General features: G+C 42.9%; 3 protein-coding genes across 3 annotated transcripts in view; 2 read left to right on the top strand and 1 right to left on the bottom strand.

Moving 5' to 3' along the window:
• Window positions 1-3,455, top strand: part of notch2 (notch receptor 2) — a 40,992-nt gene extending 37,537 nt beyond the window's left edge. Inside the window, exon 35 of the mRNA XM_026346461.1 lies at window positions 86-3,455. Coding sequence (XP_026202246.1) covers window positions 86-1,522 — 1,437 coding nt within the window. The 3' untranslated portion in view covers window positions 1,523-3,455. The remainder of the gene's footprint in view (window positions 1-85) is intronic.
• A 394-nt stretch (window positions 3,456-3,849) lies between these two features.
• Window positions 3,850-11,710, top strand: slc35a3a (solute carrier family 35 member A3a). Its single transcript, XM_026346094.2, has 8 exons — window positions 3,850-4,270; window positions 4,452-4,661; window positions 6,142-6,296; window positions 6,467-6,589; window positions 7,894-8,068; window positions 9,633-9,751; window positions 9,925-10,058; window positions 10,169-11,710. The coding sequence occupies exons 2-8, from the start codon at window positions 4,472-4,474 to the stop codon at window positions 10,257-10,259; spliced, it is 987 nt and encodes a 328-aa protein (XP_026201879.1). The 5' UTR covers window positions 3,850-4,270; window positions 4,452-4,471; the 3' UTR covers window positions 10,260-11,710.
• A 4,373-nt stretch (window positions 11,711-16,083) lies between these two features.
• Window positions 16,084-18,046, bottom strand: fam78bb (family with sequence similarity 78 member Bb). Its single transcript, XM_026346140.1, has 2 exons — window positions 17,766-18,046; window positions 16,084-16,606 (listed from the first exon to the last, which is right to left on the bottom strand). Exons 1-2 carry the CDS (start codon window positions 18,029-18,031, stop codon window positions 16,084-16,086), a joined length of 789 nt encoding a protein of 262 aa, XP_026201925.1. The 5' UTR covers window positions 18,032-18,046.
• Window positions 18,047-19,197: the final 1,151 nt, after the last annotated feature.

The following is a 19,197-nucleotide window of genomic DNA, read 5'->3' as shown; positions in this document are numbered from 1 at the left end:
TAAATTAGGTGTCCCATATGTTGACAGTGAATTTGTACTTTATGACATAATTTTGAATATGGACTGTCATTTGTGATTGCCTCAGGAGGAGACTCCACTGTTTCTCGCAGCCAGGGAAGGCAGCTTCGAGGCAGCTCAAGTCCTCCTTGACCACTACTCCAACCGTGACATCACTGATCACCTGGATCGGCTGCCCCGCGACACCGCTCAAGAGCGCATGCATCATGACATAGTGCGCCTTCTGGACCAGTACAATTTGGTTCACAGTCCACACAACGGGCCCAATCACATGGGTGGAGGAGGAAATGCCTGCATTATGAGTGGAGCGAATGGAGCAGGCTTCATTGGCATGCGCCCTGGCCCACAGGGGAAGAAGAGCAGGAGGGGTGGAGGTGGGGCAAAGGCAGGAGGTGTTGGTGGAGGCGCTAAGGAGCTAAAAGATATGAAGGCAAAGAGAAGAAAGAAGCCTGCTGGAGGAGAGGGGCCAGGGGTAGGAGCCACAGTAGGAGGAGGAAGTGCAGGAAGTACAGGAGGAGGTGGCGTGAATGGTGTCAAGGCAGCAGGAGGGCTTCCAGAGAGCTCTGTCACCATGTCACCTGTTGACTCCTTGGAATCACCACACTCGTACACAGGCGATGTGTCCGCTGCCGTCTCTACCACTGCAAACACCCCTCCCCTCCTGAGCAGCCCCTCCTCCAGACCAATGCTGCCCCCTGTCAGCCACATGCTAGGACAGCAGCAGGGCTGGATGAACATGTCCAAGCATAGCTATAGTGGCCATATGTTTGGGCTTGTACCACACCAGATGGGGGGTTCTCACCCTGGAATGGGTCAACATCACGGTCAGGGCCCGATGCTGACTCCCATGAATGTCACAATGAGCAGAGAGCAGCTGCCGCCTATCGTCACATTCCAGATGATGGCCCCTGGAGGGGGCCAAACAATGATGAAGCAGCCACAGGCAGGGCAGGTACAAGTTGCACAGTCCCAGGGGCAGAACCACAATCAGGGCCATGCCCAGCAGGGGCCCGGCCACCTCCATTGCGCACAGGGTATGATCTACCAGATGCCTGAGCAGATGACACACGGGCTCTCCCACACCCTGCAGCACCCGCACACCGTTGGCCACGGAGGAATTGATAGCCAGTCTCGGCCACTTCCCTCCTATCCGCCCATGCAGAGCCCTGTGGATAAATACCCCACACCGCCCTCCCAGCACAGTTATACCACTGCTGGCTCAGAGGGAACCACCCCTGGCCACTCTGCCCACCCACCCAGCGAGCATCCGTATCTCACCCCCTCACCCGAATCCCCAGACCCTTGGTCTTCCTCTTCACCCCACTCCAACTCGGACTGGTCTGATGTCACCACCAGCCCCACTCCTCTGGGGAACCCCCACCATGCGCTGCCGTCATCACGCCACACACACATTCCAGAACAGGTGCAGCTGCAACCACAGTCGCAACAGATGCAGCAAGCCTCTCAGCAGCCTCAGCTCGGAAACATGCAGGTGTTTGCGTAGGTCAACCAGAGGAAAGCATCAAAAGACTGATCTGGTTAAATGACAACACAAAAGAACTGCAATGCTTTTCCTGTTAATTCTCTATGTTCTTTATAAAAATTGCCTATTCTGTCATAATTTTCCTCCTCTTTGCACTTAAGAAAACTGTTTATAGATTCTAAAATGTAATTGAGTATTATCAGCTAGAAATCAAAAGTTCTCAGTACCAAAAAGCTGTTTCCTTTTGCTGTGTAGTTGCTTTGATCCCAGTTGAGCATCCTCTGCTTTCTATTGGCTGAGTCAGGACATGTTACTCTCTCTTTGGCACCCAAGCATAAACTGTTAATTGAGGGATCATCGAGAAACTACCGACCAGATGGTACCATATCCGAAAAACAGACTATTGAGATGGACGCTGACGCAGCACTGTGGACGTTCTGCATTGATATTGTCTGTTTTGGACATCTGCTATTTGCTAAGCTTGTCAGTACTAACTCCTCAAAACCATTCACTCTTCTTTTTGTAATACGACGTCTTATGTGCAGTTGATGCTTTAATTCTCAAAGCAAAACTTACTAGTTGTTGTCTTATCACTTCTAATTCATGCAGTCTGTTTTTAATGTGCTAAAGGGGGAATTTTAGAAAAGGGTGTTGCATGATTAGAAAGACAAACACAAAGAGAATGACGTTTAAAAGGTTCATTTAATGCAATCTTTTCTTGCGCCTGTTAGGTGCAGTGTGATCAGTGTATTTACCATGTTTCAAAGACAGTTGCTGTTACAGAAATACAGATTTTATTTGAAAACCAAATCAGGGTTTGTATGGACACAGTCACATGCTGTCTTGTGATTTCTCGTCACAGATGGCGCAGCTATACTTTCTGTTTTGTAGAGGGATTAATTCAGAAGCTTGACAAACTTTATGCAAACACAAACACAGTTACTGTTTTGTCATTGGGTTTCGTTTGTTGTACGATGAACTGTATATAGACTTACAGCACATTCTCCTTGTTATTGCTGAGCGTTTATTTGGCAAAGATGTGTTGAGTTTTGAAATATCTCTTTGTTTTTATATGAATACTATTGGCACTTCTCGAATGATTCTGAATGTTACAGAGGTGCATGTTTTTACTTTTTAACCTGCCACTTTTAAATAGTTTCTCTTCCAAAATCATTTAATCAGTTTTTACCTTTTGCTTAACCACAATCAGTGTATCTCTGCAGCTTTCTTTTTTTTAAATGGTCATGATTCATATACCAAGTCTAGAGGCGATAAAGGTGAAATGAAAGTATTTTTTTTTTTTCCATCTTCCTTCTGAAAGGTGAACATTGAGCAGCTTTGTGTTACTGCTCTGTGAACACAGACAATCAAACACTGTTTTTTTTTTTTTGTTTGTTTTTTTACTTTAAAAAGAGGAAATCTGTTTCTACAAGACCAAATTTTGTTATGTTCAGCCAAAAATTTACATAATGTCCAAATTTCAGGTGTGTCCTTGTCTGTAAAAGTGAAATGCAAAAAGTCAAAGCAAACAAGTTTCGTGTCAATAAATGTTGCCTTTGTTTCCCGTTACTACTGTCGTTTTCGAAAAATTAAGGGGTATGATTCATCAATATTCCCAGTGCCGGACACTTTCTCTCTCTCTGTACTATGATGTCCCTACAGTTTCACAAACACTTTTGCTGTTCATTGAGGTACAGCGCACAATGTTGTTTTTAAGCACTGTGCATGTCAGTTGCCGTACATATGCAAGGCCATGTGTCTTATGTTCTGTATATAAAATGTTTTTATTGTACTTTCTTATGTTAACCAAATAGCATATAATTTACATGTCATATGAAGTAGTTGTCACCAAGTTTGTATGAGGTAGAAGACTAAAACTGTCATAAGTTTTCTTTTGGAAAACAAATGATCAACCAAATGTGCTTACCGAAATAAAACCCAAATCTCAACAAGTTTTCATGTTTGTGTCTTTATTTTTATTGTTTTTGCAATTGATAGCCATTGGAATATAACATGTTCAAGACATTAGCTTGATTCCTTACATACACCTGGTTCCTGGATGTTTCGCGTATAGGTTTAACTTATTCTACCAATACAACAGAACAGAGTGCAGTTTTATTGGATAGACTGAAAAGATATTTATATTATAAACTCTGCACTGTCTTGGAGAATCACATGATTTACTTTTACTGTTTCACGTAACTTTTGTTTAAATTCCAAATAAATATCTACAAGATTTTTACACTTCAAACTCCGTGAAGCAGATAAACTTTGACCTCACTCCTCCACATCTTAGTATCCAGCGGAGCGGTGCTGTTTGTTTCCGGGGCAGCAGGGGGCGCAGTGTCTCACGGAAAGTGTCGAAAACAGCCGAAGAAGAAGTCTGTACACGGAAATCATCCCGGACTTTACATGCATGTCATTCTTTCCGTTCCACCGATGTATAATTCAGCCTTTTATCTAGCTGCTACTGAAATGTTTGTGAGTGTTTCGACAGGCGGTGTGAAGATAAGATAAGAATAATGAGCGTTTCTCAGCGGACGGTACAGAACCAGCGAGGGTCAATGGACGCCAGGACTTGAAGTGCTGCTGTTTTGACAGCTGGGTTGAGCCTCCGGTACCTGGTCTGAGTCTGTCTGACTGAGGGAGCCGCTGGGATCGGACCAGACCCGAGGTTTAAACCCTCAACCAGACGCTTATTTGATTTGGAGACACATATATTCGCCTGGGGGACTGCTTTCAAAGCGCCACTGAAGCAAAGGGAAACAGGTGAGAGCCGCTTCCTGCTTTTCTCCCCAGTGTTTTTGTCTTTGAGTAAAAAATGTCTTGATGCATAAAAATCTTCTTTCTGAGCTCGTTGTGATTCTGGGTTTAGTTCTCAGCGACACTCACATCTTCACTGCTTGTCCCGTAAGTGTTACGTCTATCTTTGTCATTTTTCTTCGACCAGTATCTCCCCGACCAGTGGCCATGGCTTCATCCCGGCTGAAGTACCTCTCTCTGGGCGTGTTGGTGTTCCAGACCACCTCCCTGGTGCTCACCATGCGCTACTCCCGCACCCTGCAGGCTGAGGGCCCCCGGTACCTGGCCTCCTCAGCTGTGGTGGTGGCAGAGGTCATGAAGATCCTGGCCTGTGTGCTGCTGGTCTTCAAGGAGCACGGTTAGTGTACATGGACACAAGCTCAGATTGTTCTACAAAAAGGACACTCTCTTACTACAGAAGCACCTTTTGTTTCTGGATTTATTTACATTAGATCCCTGTAGACACATGTTACTACTCAACAGATGCTGTTAATAATAATAATAAAGATAATTATATTATAAGCCTAACTTCAATAAGGTCAGATCTTATACATGTATAATGCTGCCAAAGCTTGAATATACAGCAGAAGCAATTTGTTTCTTATTTAGAATGACTAAATCACCTTGTGTCTTTAGTAAAATTGTAATACTGTGATAAGATTTAAGGAAAATATAAACTACAATAAGGTTAGATAATGAGTTCAAATCTGAGCTTGTAGTGGCTAAACTATTGTGCTGAAATGACTAATCAGCTGGTTTGTCTACAACTACGGTCAAACAGTAGATGTTGTGTCACAGGAGTAAGCTCAGATCATTTACTAGGCTATGAAGCATTTGGGACAGCACAGTGCTGTAGCAGTGGTTTAGTCAGCACTGTCACCTCACAGCGAGAAGGATACAGGTTTGAATCCACAGGTTGCCTGGTTGTCTTCCTGTGCATGTTCTCCCTTTGTCTGCGTGGGGTATTTCCGGGTTCTCCGAGTACTGTGTCTTCCTTTCTTTTTTTACGTTAACTGGCGAATCTAAAATTGCCCATAGGTGTGATTGTGATTGGTCTGCCTTTCCCCACCTCTTACCCAATGACAGCGCAAACAGTACATGAATCACATATTTGCACATTTCCTTGTTTAAACAGACCTACGAGCTATAACCTGACACTTTATAATAATCCACAGTCTATCAATATAGATGTGAATCTAGATGATTATTTCTTTGACACGTGAGATCATAGGCTCTCATGCCACAGCTCTGTCAGCACTCGTATGAGTAGACTCAAATTATAATATCCAATATCACTGCATAGACTTTTAACAAAATTATATTAAATTAGATATTTCACTTTACACTACACACCTACTACAACTACAAGGGCTGTAAAGAGTGCAGTCAGAATTTAAACTGGACAATACAGCACCAGAAATTGAGTACTTAAATTAGGTAATTCATTAGGTCAGTGTGAGACAACAAAGTTTTACAACATAATACTGCTAAGTAAACTCAGAGTAGCTTCTTGTTCTGTTTGCTGTGTTACTAAAAATTCAAAATGTTTGAGAATTGGAAACAATTAATTAAAAATGGAAACAAAACGGGCACTTTTCAAGTCAGCTGGTTTGGCCTCTTAATAAAATGTCCAACATGACTCCATCCCCCTACTGTGACCTTCATAATAAACATTTAATAGAATTATCACCTTTCAGACAAACTGGTAAAATGTAACTTTGTAAAAGTAGAATTTGTGGCAGAGCTGCTGTATTAGACTGTTGCATTCGATTGTACAGGTGTACAGTGGTCGTAGGGTCGATGTCTTGCTGTCTAACGTGTGTGTTTTCATTCTTCAGGCTACAACATGCGAGCTCTGAACAGCATCTTGCGTCAGGAGATTGTTCACAAACCTATAGAAACACTGAAGCTGGCGATCCCTTCGGGGATCTACACCCTGCAGAACAACCTGCTTTACGTCGCTCTGTCCAACCTGGATGCAGCCACCTACCAGGTACAGCAGAGGACAGGCTTAGGAGACAAGCGACTGTGTGAATCACAGTGACTCACAGTATGATTCAGTGTGACAATCCCAGGAGCTCATGTGTCTTTGTGATCCTTTTTGCAGATAGCACATCGTTTTTGTTCACAGATTATTTCGTTTTCTCACCTCGTTTCTATCAGGTGACGTACCAGCTGAAGATCCTGACCACGGCTCTGTTCTCAGTGTCCATGCTGGGCCGCAGGCTGGGCATCTACCAGTGGCTCTCTTTGCTGATTCTAATGGCTGGAGTGGCTCTTGTGCAGGTCCAGTATAACTTCAAGTCTCTGAGTAGTTGCATTATATTTGATATATGATAGACTACATACAATAAAACACACAACAAGAGTCTTGAGGCTTTTTTGAACAGTCTGATAATCAGACTGAACTGCAGTTTACGCTGCTTATGCCTGATATCAAATTGAGAGACTTTAAAAAACATGTTTTTTTGTTTTTTTAATGTAAGAGTCAAATGTGGCCAGTTACGTAGGTGTTCACTTTTAAATTTTAATTATGCATGTACTATTGGAAGTTTGCCTGTGTTTTATTTTATTTTTTTTATTATAATCAGATCCTTCTCCTTTATGTGGCCAGGCAGGAAGAATAAACTCTTAATCTCAGTGGGATATAAAGGTTATATAAATAAAACAAAATCACGAGGCCTGAACTATAGCGTTGACTAAATATTGGTTATGAGAATGATTAAGTGTCAAAAAAGGGAAAGACTGTTGTGGTAACACCTCCTCCTCCACCTTGGCAAAACAAAGAAACTGCCTGACAGCGAGTATTACAGTGGATGTGATCTTACCGCTGACTGAGCCCGTAGAGAGAAGCACAATGGAGGGGGAGGACGCGATGCTACACATTCATATAGCTACATGATCATTGGATGGCAACATTACTGTGCAGGAATGTGTCTGTGGGTTAATCATGACTTTTACTGAAGATTACAGATTTTCACATCAAATATAATATTAACACACGTCCATACACGACTATGAGCTGCAAACAAAGAAGCACGTCTCAGTTTTCACAGTTTTTGTGCTCCTAGTTCTCACTCAGGAAGGTTCGCGTAGGGGTGTATTGAGGAAATAACAATGGGGAAAGCAAACAGCATCATGTTTCAGAAATGATTAACATATTGAAGTGATTTTTATCTAAGAATATCTCCACTTTGTTCTGTGATGTTAAATATCTTCACAAACACACATTTGTTTTACTCAAACAAAAAGTGCAGTGGCTACAAAATCCTTCTTACACTGCACAGACTTTTTTTTTTTTTTTTTTTTTGCATTAACAACTATTTTTTTGCTTACTGCGGCACATACTGTAACACAGGTACTTACACTCTGCAGTATTTTTACGACTCTGCAAATTTGGGAAGGTGCTTTTCAATGAATTTCAGGTACTCAGGATCAGGGATTTAGAGAAAGGTTGAAGCTTGAGATCTTGTGGGTTTAATTTGCACCTATAAAAAAACAATTGTTACAGGGAGTCTGTTTCAAAAGTTGACAGTGAATATTGAAGCTCAGTGTTAATTATAATCCACGTGCTTCTCTTGTGCTTGCAGTGGCCCTCTGAGTCTGCTCCGGCCACAGAGAAGGAGACGCTGTCTGCAGGCTCCCAGTTTGTCGGAGTGACTGCAGTTCTGGTGGCGTGCTGCTCCAGTGGGTTCGCTGGTGTCTATTTTGAGAAGATCCTTAAGGAGAGCAAACAGAGCGTCTGGGTCCGCAACATCCAGCTAGGTCAGTAATCATCAAGCAGTCGTATCAAGCCACTCATCAGTCAGTCCTGAGCGTAATACCAGCTACTGTTCCCTGAGTGATGCAAGTCTATCAACAGGAACGTAACTCTGTGAGACGTAGTTTGTAGGAAGATTACAAAAAGCCCCCATTGCCATTTTTCTGAGGCAAGGTACAGGTTCCTTTCTTCCTTGCACAAAGAGACCCAGCTGGGTTCTTTACCTCCAATACATTTCTGTTAAGATGAATGTTCCTGTCAAGTTTATTTTTACCCTGGAAAGTGTGAGGCATGTGGTAAGTCTCCTGTGATTCCTGGTGTGAGCTTGGAGCTTTTTCATCTGCATTAATTCCTGGAGACTAGGCAAAAGCATTGAAGAAATGCAGTGTGTGTTATTTATTTTTTTATGTGTGTGTGTGGGTGTTAGCAATTGTAAACGTGATACAACAAAATAGAAAATGTAGGAAATTGAATTATGTCATTTCACGAGCAAGGACGCCAAATATTTCTGTTTTATATGACTGTTAGTTGCATATTTCTGGCTTTTGAACAGTTGCTCTGACAAAAAAACAACAACAACAATTTGAAGATGTCACCTCAGCTAGGCTCTTTCACTCACATTGGCACTCTGGCCAATATCAGTGTCTGTCACACTAGTTTTTGTTATTTGTTTCACACTATTGACACTTCTGAGACCTCTGTCCGTGGCTGATCCAATATGATGATTTGGCATGACTGTGTCAGTGAGAGAGACCATTCTGATTGGTTGTTTAGCTTAGCCAAACAGTGCAGCAACCAAAAGTCCAAGGGCAGACAACACCAGTGCCATCTGCAACTTCTCATCAGATAAATTCTCAATTAGAAAGCCTTAAACTGCCTTTTTAAGCCAGAGTGCTGTGAAAATGTAGCTTTGTTTATTGTTAGTATGTCCACAGTCCTGGGTTTTCTTCTTTCTGTTATGGGAAATACGCATTTAGTTAAGATAGCATAAAGACTGAGTTTGGGGAAACAAGAACATTTTTCATTTTTGGCATGTTAGTGGTCTGAAAAACAAAAAACTGAAACACAAAGTGACCAATGATTGTCTAAATAAATGACTCTCCACTTTCTGTATGTTTTAAATTCAAACAGTTTATGCTGTGAAATGAATTCCTGTCGATCTTTGTCTCACTACGTTGTCACGAAAAAAGACGAGTCACTGTACAGTTGACATCTGTGACCCATGTTTGCAAAATAAGTCAGCGATAGAAGAGACATCAGATTACTCATCTGCTGCATGTAATGTACACAGATTTACAGTAACCAAGTTAATTAATCCCATGTAAACTCATTCCTGGATTACCTGCATTAGAGAGACCTCTCTCAGAAACCTGGTTACTTAAGTGCATGTAAAGCTGAAGGATGGAAGGAACTGGGGATCTGAACTACTGATCCTGGAATAAGGGGATGATCCTTTCTGTTATCTGAGCCATAGCTACCCCTGTCCTAAACTGTTAAAGCTTTATTTTGATCAGCACATTTGAATTGTGTTTAGCTTTGCTCATTTACGTATTGTGTGCATATTTCCAGGGATGTTTGGTCTGGTGTTTGGTCTTGTTGGGATGCTGGCCTACGATGGGGAGAGAGTGAAGGAGTCAGGAATGTTCCAGGGTTACAACACAGTCACCTGGATTGTTGTGGCACTGCAGGTAACCCTCACTCCACCGACAGTGATTCTATATGTATTTCCCAACAAAACTGTCACAAACATTACCAAGCCTCTGGGCTAGCAGGAGACTCTCTAATTTCGAGGATCAGATTCTGTGTGCCTTACAGGTCATGCCTCTGTCCATCTGTGTCTGCGTGTTTGTTGCTTTTCCAGGCGCTGGGTGGTCTAGTCATAGCAGCGGTCATCAAGTATGCAGACAACATCCTCAAGGGCTTTGCTACATCCCTCTCCATCATACTGTCAACTCTTATATCATACTTCTGGCTGCAGGACTTCGACCCGACGAGGTACAGAAAGCAGTCACTGTGTTTCCCTCTGTGTCTACTCTGTATATTTTTTATTTTTGTATTTCTTAACCACCGCTTGTTAATCCAATAATGTCTGCTGTTGTCCACAGCGTGTTCTTCCTGGGGGCCATTTTGGTCATTGTGGCCACTTTCCTATACGGCTACGAAGGAAAGCCTCCCTCCAACCCCAGCAGGGCATAGGACACTCATGGCTGACATGATAGCAGAAGTAGGAGGCCCTGTTAAAGCATGAAGACAAGCAGGGGAGAGAAGGACATAGATTTAAAAAAAAAACATTGTGAAAACAAGAAGGAGGAGCAGAAAGTGATAGCATAGAGATACTGTAGTAGAAAGCGAGGCGATAAAGCAGGTTGTGAATAGAGGACAAGAGAAGTAAAAGTAAAAAAGGAGATTAAAACAGCAAGCACAAAACTGTGATGAGTCTCACACACCAAATGTGCCTCCGCTGGGAAGAGTAACCAATGAGAAAAGAAAACTGTGGTGAAACAGGCTCAGAGTGTATGTTTTTCTTTTTTTCCTGTAACTGCTGTAGAGGTAATCTCGACTGCCACACCTCCAGAGTTGAAGAGCTATTGTTGATGGGACCTGTTGTGTTTAAGGAACCTGTTTTACCGGCAGTGCTACTGCCACGCCAATCACATCTATACATTAAAGCATTACAGAGGCATGCAGGCATGCAGCACTTTTTAAATCTCGTTCTTTGCCGCATTTTTCAGAACTAGCGCGACTTTAGCCCAAACTGTTGACTTGTCACCTCATGCCCCACTTTAGCCTCTAAAAGCACATTTCGGTCCAGATTCAGGCACCGCAAACTCTAAAGCTGTGTGCAAGTCGTAGTTTAGGTTGTGAATGGTGAAGGTTAACTTTGGGTTTGGAGCATGCTGGGATTTGTGCACACTTTAAGAGGCCTCCCTCCCTGCGAGGCACAAGTCGGGGCCAAAAGCTTATCAGGGGCCTTTAGGCTGTGGCGGCTGCAGTGATTATAACAAGTATAAGTTATAGCTCACGTGTTGCGTTTTGTTTAGCTATTTTTAGAAACCATTTTTTTGTTGCCAGGCAACATATAGTCACTGGGATGTCTTTGATAACATAAACAGTATTTCTTTTTCACTGTACAACTCCGGTCTGTCTAATCTGGATGTATTAATGGAATACATTAATATGACATTTCAGAAATAGTTTCTTAGGCTGTAACAGGAGGGATTATTTAATGATTTAGATATTTGAAGTGGAAAGGACACTTTGATTATGTGGGGATTTGATTTTCTATTAACCTTTGGTGCAAATAATTCACCACCTTTTAAATTGTAACCTATAAATCTAAATGCCTTGACTATCTAGGTTATCAATTCATTTATTAGGCTTAAGTTTAAATTACTTTCAAAGCCACTGATTATTAGTATCTGACTCTTCATGTCCTGTGCTTGTGTAACAATATATTCTGTTCTTTCTGTGGCAAAGTAATCAAAAAATGCTGAATGTGAGAAAGTAACCTGACTGTATGATTTGACTGGTGTTTTACTTCTGGAACTACTTCTGTTTTTCATGGGATAAAGCGGGTATAATTAATAACTTTATTATTTGAAGTACCAATATGTGAATCTTTTATAAAAGAGAAATGTTTCCTTTAACCTTCTTTCAGTGTGTTATTGCGTCTGCACCAAACATTTACATTTTATATTCTGTATTGATTCAACATCAACTTTGTCTGATTTCATATCTGTCGCGACGCTTCAAAACAGCAAACTACGTCATACGAACAAATTCACACTTTGATGCATTTGACATTTTGTTTTAATGACTTTTAAAAACACTGCATGCAAAATCCAGACAGTCTGAGAGAAACGACTGCAACATGGCCGAGTTTTACGCCCTTCACATTGTAACACTGTAAAACACCATTACACAGTCATTTTTAAAGAATCACTGCATTAAAATCCGGTCAATCAGCAAAACAAGTAGGTATCAACAAGTCAAGCTCCTCACAAAGGGCTGTCTGCTGCTCTACCCTCTTATCCTCAGGCACATCTGTTACTGTAAAAGACACTTGAGGCCCTGATACACACAGATACCAGACTGTGTGACCTCTTGGTCAAGTATAAATGCATGTTAACACTTTATTTTAATACGGGCAATGTGTGTGAAAAAAGATTTCAACTTTGTTTCACTTTATAAAAGCCTCAATTCTCCGAATAAAATCCCAGACCAATAAAGGTCACCCAAAGTTTCTCCAGTTCAAAGTGCTGCTCTAGATTTTTCCCTTGATTGTCAACGTGGGCTCTCATGCTATTTGCCTCACACTTCACTGTCATGGCTACACTAGGCATGTTGTTAAAATATCCAATGTCCATGTGTCTCTACGTAATGAGTGTGTTGCAGTACACAAGCAGAACAGTCCTTCAGGTGATCATTGCTCTAGTATCTAGCTGAGGTGTGTATGTATGTGTGCAAAGGCTCGTTTGGTTTGCACCAAGAGTAATGAGCAGCATGGGTTAAGGAACGTGGTTACATCCTCCGTCTCTCTTCATCTCTGTCTTATGTGGACCAGCTCAGCAGTTCCATATGACCTGTTTTACTGGCCCACTGTGCGCTGAGTGTGTACGAACAGAAATACACCAAACAGACCTGCCTGTAAAACAATAAGCAACATTGTCAGCATCATATTCTGCAAGCAGCGCTCTGGGTTCGGGTCATTTTCAGTTGTATGCCTTTAGAAAAAGATACCTTTTAAAACATACTGTATAATGACACAAGAGACTGTATGTATAACCAATCTAAAGGGTCAGTTCATCCAAATGCCAGGGAGTACAGTTCTGAGGTTTAACAGAGCACTTATCTGATGATTTCAGTGCTGAATCTTTAAAACTTTTAATCCTGCCACAGATCCTAAAATACCTTAATAACAACCTAAAAAAGGGACAAACACCTCGTTCATGGACTGAGGCAATAACAACAATGAGGGGTGAAGGGTAAGATAATCTGAACTAACTGACCTAGAAAGCTAAGTTTAACCCAAAGAAGAAAACATTATTTGTAGAACTTTACGCACAATTGACCTTGTGAATAAAAAAAAATATCAATGCCGCGCTCATCAGCCTTGATGCAGAAACTGTGTTTGATTGAGTTGAGTTGGCTTACTGATTTCAAGTATTACAGAGATTTGGCTTCAACGAGCAGTCAGTGAAACATTTTACATCACTAAATTCATCCTCCTCAGCCGGAATAAGAAACAATGGGCTTCTCTCTCTCTCGACCTATTAGGTTACAAAGAGGCCTGCCCTTTTTTGCACTATTCTTAGAACCACTGGCTACAAGACAGAAGTGAGAGATTTATAGGATTTTAATATGTGATGTCAAAAATAAGACACAGTTGGGCTATTTGTGGATCATATTTTACTTGCTCTTAGAGACCCAGAGAGAAATACCGTATATTTAAAGTGATGTTTCTGCTAAAAAGCATTTGGTCCAACCTGCACAAGATTCAAATATTAACCTTAAGCCTGATACCAAATGCCGACCTGCGAAGTAGATCATTAATTGGACTGTCCCTTTGTTAAATAACTATATGTTACTGACACAATTTGATATGATATTAATTACTTCTTGGGCACACTGAATCCGTGGACTAAGTTATCCATCAAGGAATGGTTGATAAAATATGACAAAGGCTTTGAACTCTCTGGTTTGGATTTGTGGTTTCAGCAGATAGTGAACCTAAGCTGGTCCTACCTCACATGTTTACAAATGCCTACACGATTAATGATACTAAACAACAGATTTCAGGAATATACAATTGAATTAAAACCTAAATGAAAAAAAATCTGACTATGTGCCAGACAGATATATGTGGAAGAATATGGGAAAGAAAAATTAAGACTACTGGATTTCAAGTCTTGTTAAGAGTGAGTTGGAGGAACCCAGTGAGATACTTTATGACTGCAAAATTGAAATTTTCCCCAAAGGGATGAACAGGGACAGGGTAGATGCTGGAGGCAATGTGGAGGTAAAATGGATGACCCCTTTTCATATTTTCTAGTCTTGCCCTTCAGTCATTTCATAATAACAAATTGCTAATGAAATACTGGAATAACGTATTACTATTATTTATTATATATTGTTATGTTATTTATTTACTATATATTATGATGATTTGTTTTCCTTTTTCACATTTATGACATTATGTCCTGGCAAAATCACAGATAGCCTTGTAACATGGGAATATTTTGATAAACTCCTCATGGCTCTGAGGAAAAAAGCCATGATGTAAAAATGGTTACAGCCAAATACACCAACAAAGAATGACTGGATAACAACTGTCAACGAAATAAAACAAATGAAAAAACTGAAACTGAGACATGGCCGATACGCAAAATACTGGACTAACATTGCACCTGTCTCTGAAATACTCTTTTCCTGCAGTATATGCACATAATGTTGCCCGTATCAACCATTTGTTTTCTATTCATCGTTTTTCACTAAAAAACAATATAATTATTCGTGGTGCCCTGAGGATGAACTATAATGCCTCTAAACTTACTGACAACCATCAGGTCCGTATTTCTCTGTTATTGGTTTATCAGTGAAAATGGAAAGTATGCATTTGTAATCATTTGTGCTAATTATCAAATGTTGTAATGCTAAACTTCTGCCTCAGAGAGCCGCTAGCATGGCTGTAGATTCTTCATATTAGTTAATAGTTGAAAACTTGGACAAGTAAAATTCCCCAAATCTGCACATCTAGATGCAGATAATAATAAGAAGCAACATTTTTGCAAATGAGGGTGACTGATCCTTGAAGTCTGACATAAATACAGCTCTTTTTTTTTACAACAATCTTCATCAACATACACTGAGTGGAAAAAAAGATCCAAGCAAAGAGGTCTACTGTTTGTCCTGCTGCAGCTACTATTTGATCACTTTTAAAATAAAGCAAACTCGCTTCTTTACCTCAAAAATCTGATTAGATGAGACATGTGCAGGGTAAAATCATGTTTTTTACTGTAGAAGGCCGTCAACAACACAGGCATCGCTGGCTTTCCAAAGGCAGGGAGGGAGAAGCTTTGCAGCTTGGATGAACTGGCAAAATATGCAGGGCTTAATTTATGACCGTGTGTATGACTAAATCCAAACTGTGCTTTCTGCAGCTCTGATGATGCAGGCGTGTTGTTTTTCGAATCGTAGTTTTAAAAGGACCTTAAAATGCAACGTAATCACAAATGATGAATGTGTGTGTGTGTGTGTGTGTGTGTGTGCATGAAAGAGTGTGAGGCAGTCTGGTGTGACAAAGCAGCAAACCTGGACACAACCCTGGGCTCAATTATAGAAAACACAACACACACACACACACACACACACACACACACACAACCACAAACACAAACACACATGCTTGCGCACCCACACTCACACCATCCGGTAACATTTCAGGTGATATTATAGTTCTCTCTGTCCTTTGTGAATGAACCCCACAGCAGTGCCAAGCTCCTTGGACCTGTGTGACACGTAAGCACTTACACCTTTCCTTGGTTACACTCTTACTCAGCACTTTAGAGTACAGACCAGGCCGGGATCATGTCATCATTAAGGCTGAAGAACCTTTTTAAAACAGGGTCTGTGTTTAGGCTTGATCGTTTCTTCGTAGGCCTGAGTAGCTACAGTACAGGTTTGTGTGACTTTCCAACCCTGGTGATGGGTTTTCAGAAAGGCTTCACTCAGTTGTGCTGGACTGCAGTAAAAGCCTGAACACCCGACAGCTCACCAGAAGTAGGGGCAGACATACTTTCTGGGTCATCAAAGGCAGGGGTGGGAGAATTAAGGCAGTTGTCCCCTCAAGTTTTCACATGCAAAAGACTGCTACTCTGATTTATGCCATCAACAGTTCTTAGGAGTCTCAGCCTGCTAATAGATCCGAAGTTCCACCTGATTATCTGTTTTGCCGTTTCGCTGCAGAAGTGGCCCGCTCTGATATGACATAACAAATGGCCAATCAGATGCTTTCAGTGCCCTACTTGGGTGGTATGACGACGAGCGGAGGCCCTCTCCTCGGCCTCCACATCAGAACCTGGGCATCGTTGGCGTTGGGCCTCCCCATGGCGTTGGGTGGAATGGGCTCCATGCGTGTCAGTACCCGAGGTTGGTCCTGGTGCACCCGGCCCACCAGCCTGGCCCTGGAGCCCAGAGGCAGAGATGGATCCACCGCAATATCAACCTTCATCCTCCACTTGATGGTGTGAAGCAAGATCTTTTCCTTGGACGTGGTGTTGAGCGCCACCAGCCAAGTGGTGAAGCTCTGGTCTCGTTTGATGTTAGTCAGTAAGGGCGTGTTGGATTCGCTGACTGGCACAGCCCAGGTGACGCTCGGGTAGAAATTGTCGTTCATGCTGACGATGAAGCGGGATGGCTTGGACGTGGGTCCAACAATGGTAACAGTCTCCGTTGTGTTCCCGTACCAGGGGTAACTCACGCCATCTGAGTCACTGATGGCCCTCACCAGGCCTTCTCGCAGCTGAGGCAGCTCCCAGCTCGACCTGGAAGGAGACAGGAAGTATGAGACTGGAAACAAGGAGAATTCTGGGTAACTGTGTGCAAAAACACAAGTCTGACTCTGTTCTATTCTTTTTATCCCAGAGATGAGCTGACGCACGTTTTGTGAATTTTATCATGTAATCACTAAAAATATCTACTCCAGACCAGAGGGGCAGGGTGACAGGTAGTGCTGACACTGGATTCATCTACTAGTTAATCAACAGGAATGTCTAAGGCTACTGTCAGTTATCAAAATCATTTAGGCAAATCAGACAAAACTATCAAATATTCTTATTTTTCAGCTTCAGCCTTTTTTTAAACATATATTTAAAACTTTTTTGTTTGGGAGGGGGGGGGGGGCTGTTGTTTGGTAAAATCAAGCAATTAGGAGGTGTCATCACGGCTGCTGGTAAATTACAATGGTAATTTTTGGTAATTTTGTGCAAAGAATTGACAGATTAATTGAAGGAGCCATCATTCACTTTTGTTCCTAATAACAGGTCCAGATTTCAGTTTGCTTACAAATTGAGTTTAAATTTTTTTTTTTTTTTAAAACAAGGCAAAAACAGAAGTTTAAAAAAATGGTCTATAAGACAGGAGCTTGCAATGAAACAATAGCTGGCTGCAAATGGTATGTGCTTTTTCCGTGGGTCAGTGGATTATCATCATCTTTGTGTTGTGTCAGTGTAACAGCTTTTGTCATGTTTGTCAATCTGCTGACACCCCACCCTAAACCCCATCCCCTCACCCCCAACACCCACCCAGCACAATAAACACATCAGGATTAAACACCCCCTCACACTTGCCTTCCAGATAATGTGTGTGTGCGTCTTGTGGGGGTGTGGGGGAGGATATGTCTCCGTGGGCACATTTTGAGTGTGAGAGCAGCAACTGTTGTTTAGCTCCTCTAATAGCAGCTTTTCTATTTAGGTGCCAAAGTCACAGGAACAGAATCTGTCGGTGGGCGTTTGAATGAAGGAGGCTGACAAGCAGTTAACCTGCTGCGTGCACAAATGCTCCTCTACGGAGCTCTGTGTGATGCGCAGGCACGAACACGCACTTGCACTTGAGTGTGGAAGCATGCATTCAAACCTTCATGTATCTGAAAAGCACGTCACAGGGATGCAACGGGGACACCGGTGGACACAGGTGTGAACTCACATGCCGATGTCTCCGTAGGTGTTGTAGAATTCCATCTGAGTGCACGCCTGGATCCAGCCCACCACCCATGTCTCGTTGCGCGCAATAGGGGGCATCACAATCCGCGCAGAGGCTTTAAAATAGGGCGTCTTGTAACGAAGCACTATGGGCGAGTTCTCCTCGATGACAGTCGGGCAGTGATCTATGGTGGCGGACAGGTCGTACACCACGATGTTCTCCCGTTTGATGCGCGACTTGTTACAGGCTATGCTCTGGATGCAGCCCATGGCTGTGTAGGTGAAGGTGATGGTCAGGAGCAGCCAAGTGAGCCTGACAGGCCTGGAGAACTGAACGGCTGACTGGGACTCGACCAGTATCAACACTATGAGGCCGTGCATCAGATAAGACTGTAAGGCAAATGTGGGTGCTACCACCGATGTAGGCCTAAAATCATAATCACAATAAGGCTTCAGTGAGATCACTGGAGGGGACACCGCTGGGTCAGCTGAGTCCAGGACCCAGGCTCAATCCCTCTGTCAGCAGGCACCCGCCCTGCTGATGTGTGGACACATCAACCAGCTCCAGGGGCACTGCTCTGTTGACCCCTCGTTCTGATCTCTCTGGAGGCTGCAAGCCAGAAGAGAAGGACCCTGCAGGACTGAATTGACTAGCACATGAAATGTTAAGTTATGGTCGCATCCTCTCCACGCGAACAGAGCAGACCGTCTGTTGCCGAGTGCCCTCTCCGCAAGGATCCGAGTCGCCTGTGCTCCTGCTTGAACCCCTGCCTGTAACCTTTGATCCTTTTCTTCCTTCCCCGAGCTGTCATGTCACAAGAGGCACTGAGGTACCGGCGGACACCGGGGCACCGGCAGGGGGACCCGGGGGTCGGGCGGCGAGGCTCGTTGATGCGGCACTGCACATGGGACGTCGCTGCCGCCTGTAGCCCGAGCGGCAGCGTTACAGTCCGTCATGTCTGTCGAGTCGATGAGAGGGAAACCCGGCGAAACAAACAAATCCTGCGAGCCGGAGCATCTGCGACTGGAAAACGGGCTTCCTCCTGCAGGGTTCGGCGACACGACGGGGACGCGTTGGCGATCAAAAACGAGCGAGGCGAGATGCTGCAAATTCACGCACCGTAGGCATCTGTTGTAGATTGATGAAACAATGACAATAGGGCTAAAAAAAATAAAAAAATAAATAAATAAAAAAGTCAGATAAACAGTGTCATAGTAACCGTGCGGAGCAGCGTACACCGCGCTGCATCCTCATTCGACGAAAGCTGCGCGGCTGAGTGTCGCTGTTCAGGCTGCGTGGTGCTGAAGCTGCTCGACGGACCAATGAGCGGCGGAGGGAGACTCGAGGCGTAGGAGTGCCCGCGTCTGCACAGTAGTAGCTGGGCGACCTGTTTCCTCCATATTGGAATAAGACTTTCTAATCCCATGAACACAAA

This window comes from Anabas testudineus, chromosome 4 (assembly GCF_900324465.2).
Source record: "Anabas testudineus chromosome 4, fAnaTes1.2, whole genome shotgun sequence".
NCBI lineage: Eukaryota > Metazoa > Chordata > Actinopteri > Anabantiformes > Anabantidae > Anabas > Anabas testudineus.
Note: the sequence above shows the minus strand (reverse complement) of the source record. Positions and strands in the feature narration are given on the sequence as shown.

Bases quoted from the DNA above. Each gene is read 5' to 3' on its own strand.
- slc35a3a (XM_026346094.2), top strand. From the start codon at position 4,472: ATGGCTTCATCCCGGCTGAAGTACCTCTCTCTGGGCGTGTTGGTGTTC. The intron at 4,662-6,141 runs GTTAGTGTACAT...TTCATTCTTCAG, and splicing joins GCTGGTCTTCAAGGAGCACG to GCTACAACATGCGAGCTCTG. The intron at 6,590-7,893 runs GTCCAGTATAAC...TTGTGCTTGCAG, and splicing joins CTGGAGTGGCTCTTGTGCAG to TGGCCCTCTGAGTCTGCTCC.
- fam78bb (XM_026346140.1), bottom strand. From the start codon at position 18,031: ATGGGCTGCATCCAGAGCATAGCCTGTAACAAGTCGCGCATCAAACGG. The intron at 16,607-17,765 runs GTGAGTTCACAC...GTCTCCTTCCAG, and splicing joins ACCTACGGAGACATCGGCAT to GTCGAGCTGGGAGCTGCCTC.